The 16074-nt window shown below is 65.1% G+C and overlaps 1 protein-coding gene across 2 annotated transcripts; it reads right to left on the bottom strand.

Moving 5' to 3' along the window:
* Window positions 1–1673: 1673 nt before the first annotated feature.
* Window positions 1674–15538, bottom strand: GAA (alpha glucosidase). Of its 2 annotated transcripts, XM_070393740.1 has the most exons (20): window positions 15464–15538; window positions 12215–12811; window positions 10123–10268; window positions 9615–9780; window positions 9439–9535; window positions 8861–8980; window positions 8638–8756; window positions 8384–8515; window positions 7899–8009; window positions 7611–7724; window positions 7431–7515; window positions 6876–6993; window positions 6429–6562; window positions 5709–5860; window positions 5442–5590; window positions 4502–4643; window positions 3929–4078; window positions 3398–3562; window positions 2917–3069; window positions 1674–2547 (listed from the first exon to the last, which is right to left on the bottom strand). In XM_070393740.1, the coding sequence occupies exons 2-20, from the start codon at window positions 12776–12778 to the stop codon at window positions 2488–2490; spliced, it is 2877 nt and encodes a 958-aa protein (XP_070249841.1). In that variant the 5' UTR covers window positions 12779–12811; window positions 15464–15538; the 3' UTR covers window positions 1674–2487. The 2 variants fall into 2 exon arrangements, with proteins under 2 accessions (XP_070249841.1, XP_070249842.1); XM_070393741.1 differs by lacking the exons at window positions 1674–2547; window positions 2917–3069; window positions 3398–3562; window positions 3929–4078 and adding an exon at window positions 4086–4171.
* Window positions 15539–16074: the final 536 nt, after the last annotated feature.

Below are 16074 nucleotides of genomic sequence, written 5' to 3'. Positions count from 1 at the left end.
CCTCTGAAATAATAGGAAAATCAACAAAACCCAATGTTGGTTCTTTGAAAAGATCAAGAATGTTGACAATTTTTAAGTGAAATTGACCAAGAAAAGACTCAAATTACCAAAATCAGGAAAGAGATGTTACAATTGCCCTCAAAAGGGTCCGTATGAGCAACTGTGCCAATAAGTCGGGTCGCCCCGATAAAGTGGATGGAGACCAGGTGTAGTCAGTCTGAGGCAGAGGCGAAGGCAAGAACAGGGCGGGCAAACGGAGGCTTGCAGTCCGGATGGAAAATGCAATAATCACCCAACAGTAAGTTGTCTCGTACTCACAACCAAGCCTACTTTTGCCCGCGCCGTATAAAGGCACAAATAAGTTGAAAATGAAAAAAACCAATGGAGAAACCACGGCGCCATACTGATCACCACTGGAGTGGCCGTGTCCACAGTAAAGGGTTCCCCAGGACAGGGAGGTTTCATAGGATGAAGGGTAATTTATCAAAGCAATGCAACAATCCTAAACACCTATGCACCTAGCAGCTTCAAAACAGGAAGCAAACACTGACCTGCACAGGTTAGGCCAGTGCAGTGGTGGTGGGAGCTCAGTGTCAACCTCCCACTGGAGGCCACCTGGGAGGGGCCGGGTAGGAGGCACCGAGGGGGATGGGCCTCAGAATCTACAAGCCCCTGACGAATAATTGAAAGGTGAGTTCTGCAAGGTCAGCCTCCCCAGATCACCCGTGCTGTTTGCAAGCAACGCCATGGGAAAGGGAAATTTAAAGAACCCCCTTTAATAGCATCCAATGTGGGGAATACCCAGGGCTGCAAGGTCTGCATTGAACCCACAAAACATTGCCGTGAGGAACTAAAGATGCAAATAAGTGAGAGACTGCCCCAAAGGACTAGAAGAGTTGGGGGGGGTCCCCTCAGCCCAGCCTGCACCCTCTCCAATCTGGGATCCCTCTCACAATCCTGGACCACTGGCTCCTAATCACTCACCTGCCTGCCAGCCTGGTTGCCCCCTACTGCTCCCCCCACCCCGCCGCTGGCCTGGTCACCCCACCCAGCCTGCTGTTGAGTTGGGTCATCCCTCACAAAGCCCCCTGCCGGCCTGGTTGTAGGCAGCCATTTTGTGAGGGTCAATTTGCATATTACCTCTTTATTACAGAGGATGGGGTTCTCCCCGAGTTCACCTTCCCATTCAACAAGGCCCCACTCAAAATACCAAGAGACACTGTTTTGGTGAAAATTGACAAGTGGCTTCTGAACTGCATCTGGAAATACAAAGCCAGCAGAGGAAAACTGGAAAAGTGGACGCACTGGAGGACTCCCACTGCCTGACACCAAGAAATACCACCAAAGCCCGCCGGCGTGGCTCGGTGGTGGAGCGTTGACCCATGAACCAGGAGGTCACAGTTCAATTCCCAGTCCAGGCACATGCCCCGGTTGTGGGCTCCATCCCCAACATGGGGTGTACAGGAGGCAGCCGATCAATGATTCTCATGACTGATCTTTCTATCTCCCTCCCTCTGAAATAACACAAAAACATACTGGGGGAAAAACACTGGGAAAAAAATATTACTGAAGACATTGTGGACTGGCTGAGGACAGGCCTGCAGGTCCCTGAGACAGAAATAAACACACCACAGGCACACAGGGAACGGGTTTCAACAAAGGTACTGAGGCAGTTCCATGGGGAAAGGGTAATATTTTCAACAAGTGGTGCCAGGACAATGGACTGGTCATACAAGAAAGAAAACCAGAAAACCTGGACCAGCCTTTACTTCATCGCATCTATCAAACCTCACTGGAAACGTAAGACTTAAAATTACAAAACTTCTCTAGGAGAAAACAGGAGGAGAGTCATGGGGACTTTGGGTTCGGCAAAGATTTCATTAAAGGGGGTAAGAAATAGAAGCAAGCTGTGCTCATCACAATGAAAAACGTTCACTCCTCAAAGACAGTTACGTGTCTCCGTGTCATGGCCCCCGGGCACACCCTCTGTGCCCTGGATGCCAGGGGCACCCACAGGCTTGGCCGGATGCCGCTTTTATTACAAATAATTGCACTTAAAACAAAATCTTTCCCAGGCAGTCTCCCGAGGTCCCAGCAGGCGGCCCCCCAGCTCCGTCCTGTCAGGGCAGCAGCAGAGCCGCCCGAGCGTGACTCGGGGCACAGGTACCACTCGGCCCCAAACGCCACCTTCCCTGCCATCGGGGCAGGCAGCTGGGGGTGGCTGATGTTCCACGCATCCCAGTGTCGGGCTACGGAGAGCAAGGCTCCAATGAAACGTTCCAAACCCAGGCAACCCCAGGACACTGGCCGGACGTGGGAGCTGGACCAGGAAACTGATGCAGGTGCCGCTGGCCCAGCGCCCAGCACAGGAGGTAGACAGGTGAGCAGATCTGGGTGTTGGAGGGAGGTCAGCGCTACGCGACCTGGGTGAACACCAGGGGTTGGTGAAGTCGGGGAACTCGAGGCCCGACGCGCCCTTGGCCCCAGTCAAGACCAGCTGATGAGAAACTGCTGTCCCATCGTCAGAGAGACAGGGATGTCCAGGGTCTGGGAACAAGAAAGAACCATTGGCCGCCAAACCACGGAGGCAGAGGGAGAGCCCAGCGCCCAGCAGGCAGGAGTGGCGGCTGACCCGGCTGGCGGGGGCAGTGCTCTCAGCTCTGGCTGCCTCAATCAAGCTCTTTAACACGGCGCGTCAGCGCAGACACAGGCAGAAGAAAGATAAGGTGCCGGGGACCGATCCTGCCCCCCTCCCCCAAGATCCAGTTCCTCCCGCCCCTAGTGAGGCCCAAGAGTCCATGGCTTCGAGACAGCATGTCCCGAGGCCAGCTTGGAGGACAGTGTCCCCAGGGGCCCAGCCACCCCCACCCTCACCCGTCCTGGGGGACAGCCCTCTGGCCCGTCTTGGGCTCTTGCCTGGGTGTCGGGGCTGTAGGTGAAGTTGGAGACAGGAACCCCATTGGCAAGGACCTGCTTGGGGGCCGAGGCCATGCCCAGGAGGGTCACCCTCTGCAGCTGCAGGGCGGCCCCCTCACTGCTCACGTGCACCAGATCGTTCACGACGGTGTTCTGGGCCAGCAGGACAGAGAGAAGGGGTGTGAGCAGACGGCAACGGGGAGCCCCCAGGACAGGCCTCTGTACAGCACCGGGGACGGCGGGGGCCTCGGGGGAGCCCCCAGGACAGGCCTCTGCACTGCCCCGGGGACGGCGGGGGGCCTTGGCCCAGCCTGGCCCAGCGGCACAGGCCCTGGGCGAGCTTGCAATGTCGGGACTCGGGCCCACTCCTCTGCGGGCAAACAGCCTGCACTCGGGGTGACCATCCCGGGACCCAGACCCGGCTCCCCTCACCCCAGGCTGGCCCCACACTCCACCCCTGCTCGGCGGGGGCAGGACTCACATTCCTGGCCAGGAAGACGAGCTGTGTGTAGGCCCCACGCTCCAGCACCCCCAGGCTCTCCCCGTCATCCCAGAAGAGCTCCCCGCGGGCCTCCCCGCTTGAGGTCAGGGCCACGGCCAGCGCCATGGGCTGCTTGCGCGACTCCGTGGTCGTGAGGCCAGGGCCCTGCAGACCGGGTGGCACATGTCACCTGGCAGAGCCTTCGACCCAGGCGGGAAGGACACCGCGTGAGGACAGCCCCGGGCCCGGGAACCAGGGTCTGCAGGACGGCCTGCCGTCGAGTGGCCCAGACCCCCATGGAGGCCAGCCTGTCCGAGGCGGACCCCCGAGGACAGGAGAGGCCCACAGATGTTTGCAGACTGGCTGACCCGTCCGCAGGCCCGGCCACAAGTTAGTGGGCTGTCTCCCGAGCCTCCCCCCTGGACCCGCTCCTCCTCCACCCTCAGGAGCATCGCTGCCGGGCCCGGCTGGACCCCAGCTGCACAGAAGCCATGTGGCCCCAGACAAATGCCTCGATGTCCGGCCAGGTACCTGCAGGGGGATGATGTGTCCAGCCCGGAGGTGGAGGTTGATGGTGTCCAGGGGGGCCGGCAGCGTCACCCACTGGCCCTCGCTGTGGATGGCAGGCTTGAGGGGTGCCAGAGGTGGAGGCGGGAGGCTGCCAAGGGCCTCTACTGGCACCTGGATGGGGATGGCACGTCACCAAGGGTCCTGGGCAGTGTCAAAGCCCCGTGCGTGGTCAGGAGCCGAGGACTCCACGGGGAGGCCAGGGGCCTGGCAGAGACAAGCTGGTGTGACCTCAGGGCAGGGGCCCGGGTGAGGCAGGCCAGAGGGCACCGGGAGGGGCAGGATGTTGGGAGCAAAAGAAGTGGGGTCCTGGCTCGCCCTGTAGCAGGGAGGGCCACAGCACCCGGGCAGGTTTCAGCTCAGGCTCAGTTTGCACATCCGGAAAACGGGTTCCCGCAAGGACTGCACAGGATGACGCCTGGGAGTGCACAGGCGAGGCCCAAGGACCTCGGGGGCAGACACAGTCCACGCTGACAGGACAGGAGGGAGGGACCCTCTCGTCTCCCAAATCTCTGGGGTTAGGGACCTGGGACTCACCGTCTGCAGGTCGTACCACGTGCCGGCGGGGAAGTAGCCAGTCACTTCCACCTTCCCAGCCTCGAGCACCGGCGTGATGAGCAAGGCCTCTCCCCACAGGAGCTGGCGGTCCACCGGCCAGGTGCGGGGGTCCTCGGGGAACCTGCGCGCAGATGCCGGGAGCCTGGAGCCCTGAGGTCCGCGCCGCGAGCCCCGCAGGGAGGCTCGGAAGCAGCCGGAGCCCGCGTGCGGGAGCCCAGGAGCCCTCACTTGGCTGGGACGGCAGGGCCGCTCTCCGACCCACTGGTCAACACAGGAGCAGGACGGACCCTCCCCCTTGGGCAAGGCGACACGCAGGCGGTGCCCCCGCCTCCTGTTCTGCGCACGGAGCCCTGCCCACTGTCCATCTGTTCTTAGTGTTGGTCTGACCCCGAGGCCGCTCTCGCTCCGGGAATCCTCCCACCTGCTGCTCGTTTTCTATACTAACTAGTCACCCACCTGACCTTCATGTTTGTGGTGAGGGGAAGGGAACCTGGATTTTCCAATCGCCAACTAACGACCTAGCCACGTGAGGACCCTGAGGCTGCGGATGGAGGCACCATCTACGCACGGCACCTCCCACGTGACCACGTCCTTCCCGGTCCTGAGCCTGGACGGGTGGGATCATGGCAGTCTCTCAACTCACTTTTCCACCGGTGGCCTGGTCCCTGCTCAGGGCCTTCATGCCGGCTTTCTCTGGACTTCGACTGCCCCCAGCCCTGAGCTGGCATCTAAGGGGCAGGAACTGGGGTGCAGGGGGGACCCCGGGAGGGAGGGCCTCGGCTCACTCAGCTGCAAACCTGCTCTGGCTGTGTTCCGGGGACTCCCCTGTGGCAGGACGGGCTGCCCCGGGGTCACTGGGCTGGCGGTTGCCCCCCCACTGGGCACCCATGGGCCATCGTCCCCGCCCCGGGGCACTCACTCCAGGAAGAGGGGCCGGGCCACGGTGTCGCCGCGGGTGTGGGCGCCATGGAAGAGCGTGTAGAGGTGGGGCAGCAGCGCGTAGCGCAGGCCCAGAGCCTTCCGCATGGCCTGCTGCGCCGTCTCGCTGAACCTGTACGGCTCCTGTGGCTGCGGTGGGCAGAGGGCGGAGGGCCGGGTTACCCCCTCGGCCGCCTGCAGTCCCGGCCGGGCAGCGCCTGCTTGCTGCCGGTCAGGGTCGGGTCCCGGGATGGAGCCGCCCCCCTACCAGGCTGTGCAGGTCGTTGTGGTTCCGCATGAAGGGGTAGAAGGCCCCCAGCTGTGTCCAGCGCACGCACAGCTCCTCCGACGTGTTGCCCAAGAAGCCGCAGACGTCGGCCCCCACCAGGGGCACCCCCAGCAGGTTGAAGAGCAGGGTTTCTGCAGGGGGGTCAGGAAGGGCCTCAGACCACACCCCTCCCGCGCTCCCTGGTCAGTCCTGCCTCATCGGGGTCAGCAGGTTAATCTACCTGCCTGCAGGCTGCTCCCTAACACCTGGGCAGAGGTGGGCACAGCAAACTAGCCTGTTAGGGTTGAATGGTGTCCCCCCAAAGATCACATTCCAGTCCGAACCCCCAGTCCTGTGAATGGGACCTTATTCGGAAATAGGGTCTTGGCAGAGGCGGTCAAGTTAAAGTGAGGCCTGAGGCCCCGATCCCATATGGCTGGGACCCTAGCAGACAGACACATGGGGAAAGCCACGAGATGACACGGGCCAGAGTGACGTGGGACACCAGCTCCGGGAAGGAGTGAGTGGGGATGGGGACCCCGGGAAGAGGAGGGCCGCAAGGGACCCGCCCGCACAGGTGAGCAGGTACTGATTGGGCCCCGCGCCCCGCATGAGTCAGCGATGCCCCGCCACTGCAGCCGGTGTCCCTGAGCTGTGCTGGCCCAGCTCCCAGCTCTGGCCGCTCCTCCCGAGGGGCCCACACCCCAACGGGGCTCTCACCCGGCACCGACGAGGACAGCTGCTCCCAGCTGCTCCACACGTCCCCTGTCCAGTGGCCGGCGTATTGGCCGTGGCCGGCGAAGGTGGAGCGGGAGATGACGAAGGGGCGTGTCCCCCGAACCTTCACCAGGGCCCTGGGCGGAGCAGGGGACAGAGCTGTGCGGAGGGTCAGGCCCCCACAGTGCCGGCCATGCAGCGGCAGAGCTGGGAGGCACGAGGGGGCGCCACACCAACATGTGCTGGGCAGTCAGCTCTGCCCGAGCCACCTGCCTCCCCTGGCAGATGCCCGTGTCACAGGGAGGACCGCGTCCCGCCAGGCCCACCGGAGCCAGGGGCCTGGCCAGCCCACGCCGTCCTCGAAGCACTGGGCAGGGCCTGGGGGACAGGGCTTGGCCCTGGGTGGCCCGGGCTCCCTCCCCCCGCCGGCCGCCCCTCACAGGCCCTCACCTGTGGGAGGCCGAGGCCTCGGTCAGGCCGTACAGGTTGTGCAGGTTGTAGTGCGTGGAGAGAAACTGGCGGCTGGAGGCACAGATGGTGGCTGCCCGGAGGGACCCACCCACAACCCCTGGGGGAGAGGGGCACTTTCTCAGAGAGGCCTCTGCCTGGCGGGCTAGCGCACCCCACCCTGGGAGCACCCCACCCTGGGAACCTGGGGCACGTCCCCACACAGTCTCCACTTTTCCAAGGACGGGAACGAGGCGGACGCCACAGGCTGCCCTAGGCAGAGCCCAGACTCACAGGCTCCAGCCCTGACCATTTCCCGGCTGTCTCTGCCGTGTTCCTGAGCCCACGATGCCCGCCCTCCCAGGTCTCGCCTCAGCTGCAGGGCTGGGGTCCACGTTGCGTGGCAGGGGTCTCCCACACCTGAACCTCCTGGGTCCCCCCTTTCCTGGCTGGCTGCACCCCCAAGTAACAGACATAACAGCTTCAAGTCTCCCCAGCCAGAGACCTGACCTGAGCCACCAAGTCCCCGCCCGGTGCCAGGGCGCAGGTGGGGCTCACCAGGCACGTAGGGCGGGTTCTCCAGCTCGTTATCGGGGCAGCCGTCCACGGAGCCCTTCACGAAGTTGGACGGCTCGTTCATGTCCTGCAAGAGGCCCGGGAGGTGGGCGACTGCCCAGGGCAGAGGGTGGGGCCGGTCCCCAAGGCAGAGGGACACCCGGGGGCAGGGGGCACACTCACAATCCACATGCCATCGAAGGGCACCTGGGCGTGGAACTCAGCCACCATGTCCTGCCACCAGTCCAGGGCCTCGGGGTTGGTGAAGTCGGGGAAGGCGGTGGGCCCTGGCCACACCTGGAGGAGAGGCCGAGGGGGAAGCCAGGGTCCCCGAGGAAGGACTCGAGGTGTCCTCCTGGTCAGGGGCCACCCCACCCACTCCGTGCCCTGGACAGCGCCCTCTTCCCCAGCACCTTCCGGTTCCACCACCGGGATCCCCGCTTCTCACCCCTCCCCCGGCCCCCGCTCTACCTTCCCGATCAGGGGCTGCCCGGTCTCATTGGTGATGAACACCCCCCTCCGCAGCCCCTCGTCGTAGGGCCGGTAGCTCCCCGCGGGCCCGGAGCTGCTGATGGCCGGATCCTGGGGGCAAGGGAAGCGGGTGGAGAAGGAAAGGCGAGTCTTGGCACCAGTGGGGGGAGGGGGGCATGAGGCCCGTCGCAGGGCAAAGCCGCGTGGGGCTCACGCCTGAGCACGCGTGGACACACGCGTCGCCTCCGAGGCGGAGCCCAGGGCCCAGCAGGCGACCGGGCACCTGGACACAGGCTTCCTGCCCTAAGGGCTCCAGCTTCACAGACGCTGCACCATGAGCCCTTCATGTCAACGGATCTCTCCGGTGTCCGTGGTGGGGCCTTCGGTCTCAGCTGCCCCTCCCCTCCCCTCCCCCTCCTCCCACCACAGGGCGGCTCTTCTCCCCAGAGGCTCAGCTTCGCGGGGGGGGGGGGGGGGGGGCTCACCACGATCATCACGTAGCGCCGGCCGCCCTGGTGCAGCTCGCGCACCATGGCCGGGAAGTCCCCGAAGCCGTCCTGGTTGAACGTGAAGTCCCTCCGGGCGTCCATGTAGTCCAGGTCGTTCCACTGGACGTCCTGCAGCCGGGCAGCGGCGGCTGGGGGCCTGGGCCCTGTCCTGGGCCAGCGCCTCCCGACCCCACTGTGCCCCAAGGACCTTCCCGCCCCACCCGCCGCCCCAGGACCCTCCCAGCGCTCACCAGGGGGAAGTGGGCCCGGGTCATGTTCTCCACCACCTGGCGGGTGACGGCGGTGGACGGGTAGCCCCAGCGGCAGAGATGGAAGCCCAGGGCCCAGTACGGCGGCATGAAGGGACGGCCTGTGCCACAGACAAGGGGGCTGGGTGAGCGGCCGGAGGGGCCGTGAGAGTGGGCAGGGGGGAGGAGGGGGAGCTGAGGGGAGCGGGAGCGGGAGCAGGCCCACCTATGACCTCCAGGTACTGCTGCACCACACTCTTGGGCTCCGGGCCCAGGAAGACGTACACGTCCAGGATCCCGCCTGTCGACCTCCAGCTGAGGGCTGGGCTGGGCTGCAGGACCACGTCTGGGGGAGCAGCCCTGGGGCTCAGGGACACATGCCCGCCTGCCCCCGGGGCCCTGGGCACCTCACGGATGGATGGGACAGACTACCTCTGGAGAAGGGGGTCCTCCCCCAGGAGCCTGGGCACAGCCCGCTAGGGGACAGGGGACTCAGAGGACCTGCTGAGGACCCTGGAGCAGGACGGGGAGATGCTGAGGGGGACTCAGGACTCCCGTTTCTGGTCCCTGCCCCCCCCCACCCCGCTCCCACCCGAGGTCAGAGCTGGAGAGGCCACACACTGGACTCATTAGAGGAGCAAGGGCGGCCTGACCCCGTCCACTGCCCCTCTCCCATCCCCCCAGCCTGTCGGGCAGGTCCTCGCCCCCACGCTCCATCTACGCAGCTGCGCCCAGGGAAGGCCCTGGCCTGGGCACCCAGACCTGGCGGGGCAGGGGCGGGGCGGGGCGGGGGCGCTCGCTCACCCATGGCGTTGCTGTTCAGCAGGAAGACCCCGTGGGCCAGCCCGCCGTCCTCCAGCGCCAGGTAGAAAGGGTGGGACCCGTACAGGTTCACGTCGGGCTGGGACGCAGAGGACACGGCGCTCGGCTCCCTCGCCCCGGAGGCCCCAGTCCCGGCCCCGCCCCGGCCGCCCCTTTACCGTGGGCGCGACGTCGCGGTTCCAGAGGGTGACCCTGGTCCAGTTGGTGCTGAGCAGGAGGGGCTCCAGGTGCTCGGCGAGGCCGGCGACGTGCTGGGACGGCAGCGCGGTGGACAGCTGCAGGAACTGGTCGGCAAAGAACAGGGGCGCCACGGCCGTGTCCAGCCTGCGGGAGACACGCGGCCTCACCACCTCGGAGGCCAGGCTCCCCGCCACGGACCCTCCGAGACTCCCGGGCCCTGGGGTCCCGACAGCGTGGAGTTCCCGGAGCACGCGGGGAAGGGAGGCTGCCGGCTATGCCCACGCCACCCGGGCGGGCTCCAGGAGCAGGCTGCCCACGGGCCGTGGCGCAAGCAGGTGCTGGGTGGGGGCCGCCCCAAACCCTTCCTGACCCGGGAGTGTGGTCCCGAGCGCCCCGCGAGGAGGCCCGAGGGGGAGGGGGACAGGGGCAGGGGCAGGAGACATGCCCCCAACTCCCTGGCCTTCCCCCCGGGGTGCGAGCACTCACAGCACCCGGCCATCCAGCTGCCGCCGCACGACCACCCCAAAGGGATCCTCGGAGAACTCCACGCTGTAGAGCGTGGACGGCGCCCGGCCGCGGACACGCGGGGTCTCCAAGGGCACCTCGTAGCGCCTGCTGGCCGGATCTCTGATCTGGAGAGAGCGGAGGTGTCGTGAGGCCGGTGCTGGGCCCGCAGCCGTTCCCGCGCCGCCCACTCCGTCCTGCCCCCTCCAGGGCACGGGGTCCGTGTGAGTCCCTGCACGGCCATGCGTGGCTCGAGCCCGGCGTTTGGGCGCCTCCCGCTGTAAGCCTGTCTGACAGTGCGGGGGCCTCGGTGCTCGGGTTCAGGCTCACTAGGCAGCCTCTGCTTTACTTGCTGACTCTGGCAACCCTATTCCACCTGGCACAGTGGGCTCACCTGGCACAGCTGGCACAGCGGGCTCACCGGGCACAGCGGGCTCACCGGGCACAGTGGGCTCACCGGGCACAGCTGGCACAGCGGGCTCACCGGGCACAACTGGCACAGCAGGCTCACCGGGCTCACCGGGCACAGTGGGCTCACCGGGCACAGTGGGCTCACCGGGCTCACCTGGCACAGCGGGCTCACCAGGCACAACTGGCACAGCGGGCTCACCAGGCACAGCTGGCACAGCGGGCTCACCAGGCACAGCGGGCTCACCTGGCACAGCTGGCACAGCGGGCTCACCAGGCACAACTGGCACAGTGGGCTCACCTGGCACAGCTGGCACAGTGGGCTCACCGGGCACAGCGGGCTCACCGGGCACAGCTGGCACAGCGGGCTCACCGGGCACAACTGGCACAGCAGGCTCACCGGGCACAGCGGGCTCACCGGGCACAGCGGGCTCACCTGGCACAGCGGGCTCACCGGGCACAGCTGGCACAGCGGGCTCACCGGGCACAGCTGGCACAGCGGGCTCACCGGGCACAACTGGCACAGTGGGCTCACCTGGCACAGCTGGCACAGTGGGCTCACCGGGCACAGCGGGCTCACCGGGCTCACCGGGCACAACTGGCACAGCGGGCTCACCGGGCACAGCTGGCACAGCGGGCTCACCGGGCACAGCTGGCACAGCGGGCTCACCAGGCACAACTGGCACAGTGGGCTCACCTGGCACAGCTGGCACAGTGGGCTCACCGGGCACAGCGGGCTCACCTGGCACAGCTGGCTCACCGGGCACAACTGGCACAGCAGGCTCACCGGGCACAGCGGGCTCACCGGGCTCACCGGGCACAGCGGGCTCACCTGGCACAGCTGGCTCACCGGGCACAGCTGGCACAGCGGGCTCACCGGGCACAGCTGGCACAGCGGGCTCACCGGGCACAACTGGCACAGTGGGCTCACCTGGCACAGCTGGCACAGTGGGCTCACCGGGCACAGCGGGCTCACCGGGCTCACCGGGCACAACTGGCACAGCGGGCTCACCGGGCACAGCGGGCTCACCGGGCACAGCTGGCACAGCGGGCTCACCGGGCACAGCTGGCACAGCGGGCTCACAGGGCACAGCTGGCTCACCTGGCACAGCGGGCTCAGGGTGAATGAGAAAACGCACTCCGGGCCCCGGCTCCTGTCCGGTGCGCAGTGCCCTCGGTAAGCGGTGGCGGGGGAAGTACTAACACAGGCCCTTCCGGACGGTGAGGCTCTGGGCATGGCGCCTGCATGTGCAGTCCGTCCACCAGGGCTCACAGGGCCCCCGCTCGGTGCCCAGCGGCTGGGAAACCGCAGACAGAGGCCCTGCCTCGGTGGGGGGGAGGATAGGTGGGGGCTGGGGTCCACCGCCCACCGCCTGCGATGGCCCCTTCCTGCCCCTCACCGTCCTGCCTGCTGACCGCAGGTCCCGATGAAACGTCACTTTGGGGGGAGGCCTAACCTCCCCACGCCGCGCCTGAGCCGCACCCTCCACGGCAAGTCTAGAACCTTCTAGTCACTGTCTTAGCGGCCACCGCTCCCTGCGGTGGGCACTGTCTGCTCACGCCAGGACTCAGCGGGGGCACCGGACACATTTGTACGGTGAGCAGACCCCAGTGGAGCCATGTCCCGCCCCTGCCCCCACACTGCCGCCTCGGCCCTGCCACCCACCGTGAAGTGCAGCCGGCTCTCCGTCTCCAGCAGCACGTCCAGCCGCAGGGTGAGGATGTCCTTGGGGAAGAAGGTCGGGGCGGCGCGGGTCAGGCTGGCCGTGTAGCCCGTGTCCGTGGCGGTCAGGTTCCCCAGCCTGTAGCTCGGGTAGCTGGGCGGGAAGAAGCACCAGGGCGGCCCCATCCGGGAGCCCCCGGGCCGCCCCACGGGCGCGTAGCAGCAGCCCCGGGCCTCACACTCCCCCTGGGTGATGGCCTTGTCCGGGGCGCAGTCGAAGCGGCTGTTGGGGGGCACGTCGCACTGTGTGGGTGCTGCTCCCGGGCGGGACTGGGGCCCCGGGCTGTGGGCTCCCTGCTGGCAAGCTCGGTACGTCTCCTCGGGCACCCGGGCGCAGCCACACAGCCCTCGGGGAACCACAGCCACCCGGGCGCAGCCACACAGCCCTCGGGGAACCACAGCCAACTGGTGGAGCAGGACGTGCCCCAGGAGGGCGGCGGCGGCCAAGGAGAGGAGGGCGCAGGCGCCCAGCAGGGGGCGGGCGCGGGGCGGCCACTGAGCGCCCATGGCCTCTTGCCTGTGGGGATGGGTCCTGGAGGCCTGTGAAGAGAGGAGCCAGGCTCAACAGGGAAGCGAGCAGCTGGGGCCTCGGGGCTCCCCAAGCAGCTTCTACAGACGTGAACTTGTGCAGGCGGGCGCGCCGGGCCAGGGCGGAGGTGAGGATGGATGAGCTCGCCTGGTGCAGTGCAGACAGACGTGGAGGGGGGCGGGGGGGGCAGGGAGGAAGGGGAAGGAGAGAAAAGTCCCAAATGGTGTGTGTGTTGGGGGGGGGGGGGGCGGGGGGGCTGCCGAAAACCGTGAAACGTTACCCATGAACCGCCTTGAGGTCTGCAGAAAGGATTTAATGACAGAGAAGACCCACATGACGGAGGGTCAGGTGGAAGCAGCAAGTTCCACCAGCTGACGGCTAATCCTGCTTCCGCATAAACACCAAGGGTATTAAGTTGTGACCAATGGGTGTGATTGGGGTGCCTGTAGGGGGTACCCCTGCCCTGTCCCCTCCTGCTGACCTGCTCCTTGTGAACAAAAGGGGCCACGTGCTACCCTGACAAGCGCAGGGGAGGCCTGCACGGCGGTCTTGCAAACTCAGAGACCTAAAGTCACCACAGGGATGGTCTGAAATCAAACTTGAACTAAAGCAGTTGTGGTGGGCAGTCACCTCCTAGGCCGGTATCTTCCCCGACAAGATCAACCTTTACCTTACTATCTTTTTTTATTTTTATTGATTTATTACAGAGAAGAAGGGAGAGGGATAGAGAGTTAGAAACATTGATGAGAGAGAAACATCGATCGGCTGCCTCCTGCACACCCCCCACTGGGGATGTGCCCGAAACCAAGGTACATGCCCCTGACCGGAATCGAACCTGGGACCCTTGAGTCCGCAGGCCGACGCTCTATCCACTGAGCCAACCCGGCTAGGGCTACCTTTCTGTCTTTTAGCATCTACGGTAACACATCCTTAAAATGTCAGGGTAACTTGTAACTTCCTTTTTTTCCAGACCCTCAGGGCACAACCAAATGCCCTGGGCACCAGGACAGGAGACCATAAATTCCTTCACTGTTCTTGTTATCATGTTAATTGGTAGCTATTAACTATCCTGTACCCACATATTAGTAAGTAAAAGAAGTATGTGCCTATCATTTTACTTTTTATCCAATCCCAGAGGTTCCCCCACCCCCTTCGCTTTCTCCCGCCTCCCTAATCCATCACCAATGGATTTCTGTTACCCACCTACACCGCCCCCTTGGGTTGTAATGTGTAAAAATAGGTGAGAAACCGCCATTCTCCAGAGCACTATCCCAATCCGTTGAGATCCTGTTTCCCGGCAACTGTCGACAGTTTGGCTGAAGTGAATGCACAAAAATTCTTTACAGGTTTGCGTGTTTTCACATTAACGTATCAAGGATACAACTAGGAACGGCCGGTGGTGAGGTATGGGAAGGGGCACGGAGCGTCCACGCCTGCTCCAGCCAGCCAGCCGCCTGGCATCAAAATGTGGTCACCAGCCCGGACGCGCGTCGGACGCGCGCCAGACGCCCAGGAGTTCGGGATGTCACTAGGTGGGCGGGGCTGGTTAGATCCCTGGCACTGGTGACCACCCTCTCTCGGCTCCCAGAGTCGGGGGTGGAAGTGGGGACCAGCTCCAAGCCGCCCCTCATCTCATTAGCATATAAAATACACTCGTTACTCCCAAGAGACCAGGGCTTGGGAGTGGGAAATAGAGACTCAGCATTTACTGCTGTTAAAGTGTCCCAGCTCCACCTGACCCCACCAGACACCTGACCAGCCCTTCCTGAGGATGAAAACTCAGGAAGGAGGGAACAGCCCCAGCCCCCACGGCTCAGTGGCTGAGTGTTGACCTAAGAACCAGGAGGTCACAGTTCGATTCCCGGTCAGGGCACAGGCCCGGTTGCAGGCTCCATCCCCAGTGGGGGGCGTGCAGGAGGCAGCCGATCAGTGATTCTCTCATCATGGATGTTTCTACCTCTCTCTCCCTCTCCCTTCCTCTCTGAAATCAATAAAAATGTATGTTTTTTTTTTTAAAAAAAAAAAAAAAGAAAAGAAACGAAGGAAATGAGAGCTTGGAGCAGGGTCCGCGGGGGGAGCTCTGGGGCAATGCCTACCCAAGCGCAGAAGCTGCAGAGATGCGGGCCCAGCACATGCACAGGGGGGACCACACCCCTCCCGCGGCTCGCACTCCACATCGGGGAAGAGATCCCCCCGACGGGGAAAGCGGGGGGGGGGGGGGGGGGGGATTGGAGACAATGGAGGCGCTGGGGCCAGGCGGTCAGAGGCGCTGCGCTCCAGGGCCCGGCACAGCCACCAGGGAAGTGGCCCGGCCGGAGGCTCCCGGGCAGGGGGCGGGGGCCAGAGCCAGCTCCGCCACCGGAGGGGGAGCAGGGTTCGCCTGCGCCTCAGTTTCCTCCTATGGGAAGGGCCGGCCGGGCGCTGCGGACCTGAATGAGCAGCGCGGTTTCCGGGGCCCCCGCGGTACTGCTGCCCCGCCGCGCCGACCCTGGCACCGCGCGCCCCGCTCCTCCAACAGGAAATCACTGACGACCGGTCGGTCAATCGACCCACCGACCCCTCCCGCTTCCGGGCGCCAGGAGTGCCCCGACCCGCCAAGCCTCTCGCCGAAGGGCTGCGGGGGAACCGCCGGGGGTCCCTGCCCGCTAGCGGCGCCGGCTCACCTCCGCGCACGCGCGCTCAGCTCCGGGCCCCGCACGCCTCTGCGCACGCGCGCCTGCCCGCAGCTGCGCCCCGAGGTCAGGTGCTGGCGGGGGAGGCGGAAGATCACGTGACCTGCCGCGGCGCAGGCGCCCTGGCTGAGTGCGCGCGCCTCTGGCCGTGCGCCCCCTGGTGGAGGGCCGCGCCGCGCCGGTGCAGTGTCTGGCCCTCCTCCACCCCCGCACCTGCCACGCGATCAAGGACGGGGTGACCCGTGAGCACCCCCCAGCGGCTGTCGGGCTTCCTGGGAGCTTGCCAGGCCGCTCCAGGGGGCGCCCTCCTGCCATTGGAGCCTAAAGAGGCCACAGCTGTTCAGCCCCGAACTGGCAGAGAGCGAGTCGTGGGCAGCACCGTTAACAACAGCTTATTCCGTGAAGGGAAACATTGTCATGATCCGCAAAGTCGACTCCTGTGAGCACGTTAGCTCGACAAGGACGTTTCCTACAACGAGAAGATGCTGTGTTTGGAGGAGCAAGCTCCTCGAGCGGACACACAGCGCACGCGTGATCCTGTCTGGGAGCTCTCCCCAGGGAAGCCCGGGGCACGGGCGGTGGCGCCCCCGATTCCTTATGGG

The sequence above is a fragment of the Myotis yumanensis genome, unplaced genomic scaffold (genome assembly GCF_028538775.1).
Source record: "Myotis yumanensis isolate MYYU_CA2020_CCGP unplaced genomic scaffold, mMyoYum1.0.hap1 SCAF_16, whole genome shotgun sequence".
Classification (NCBI taxonomy): Eukaryota; Metazoa; Chordata; class Mammalia; order Chiroptera; family Vespertilionidae; genus Myotis; species Myotis yumanensis.
Note: the sequence above shows the minus strand (reverse complement) of the source record. Positions and strands in the feature narration are given on the sequence as shown.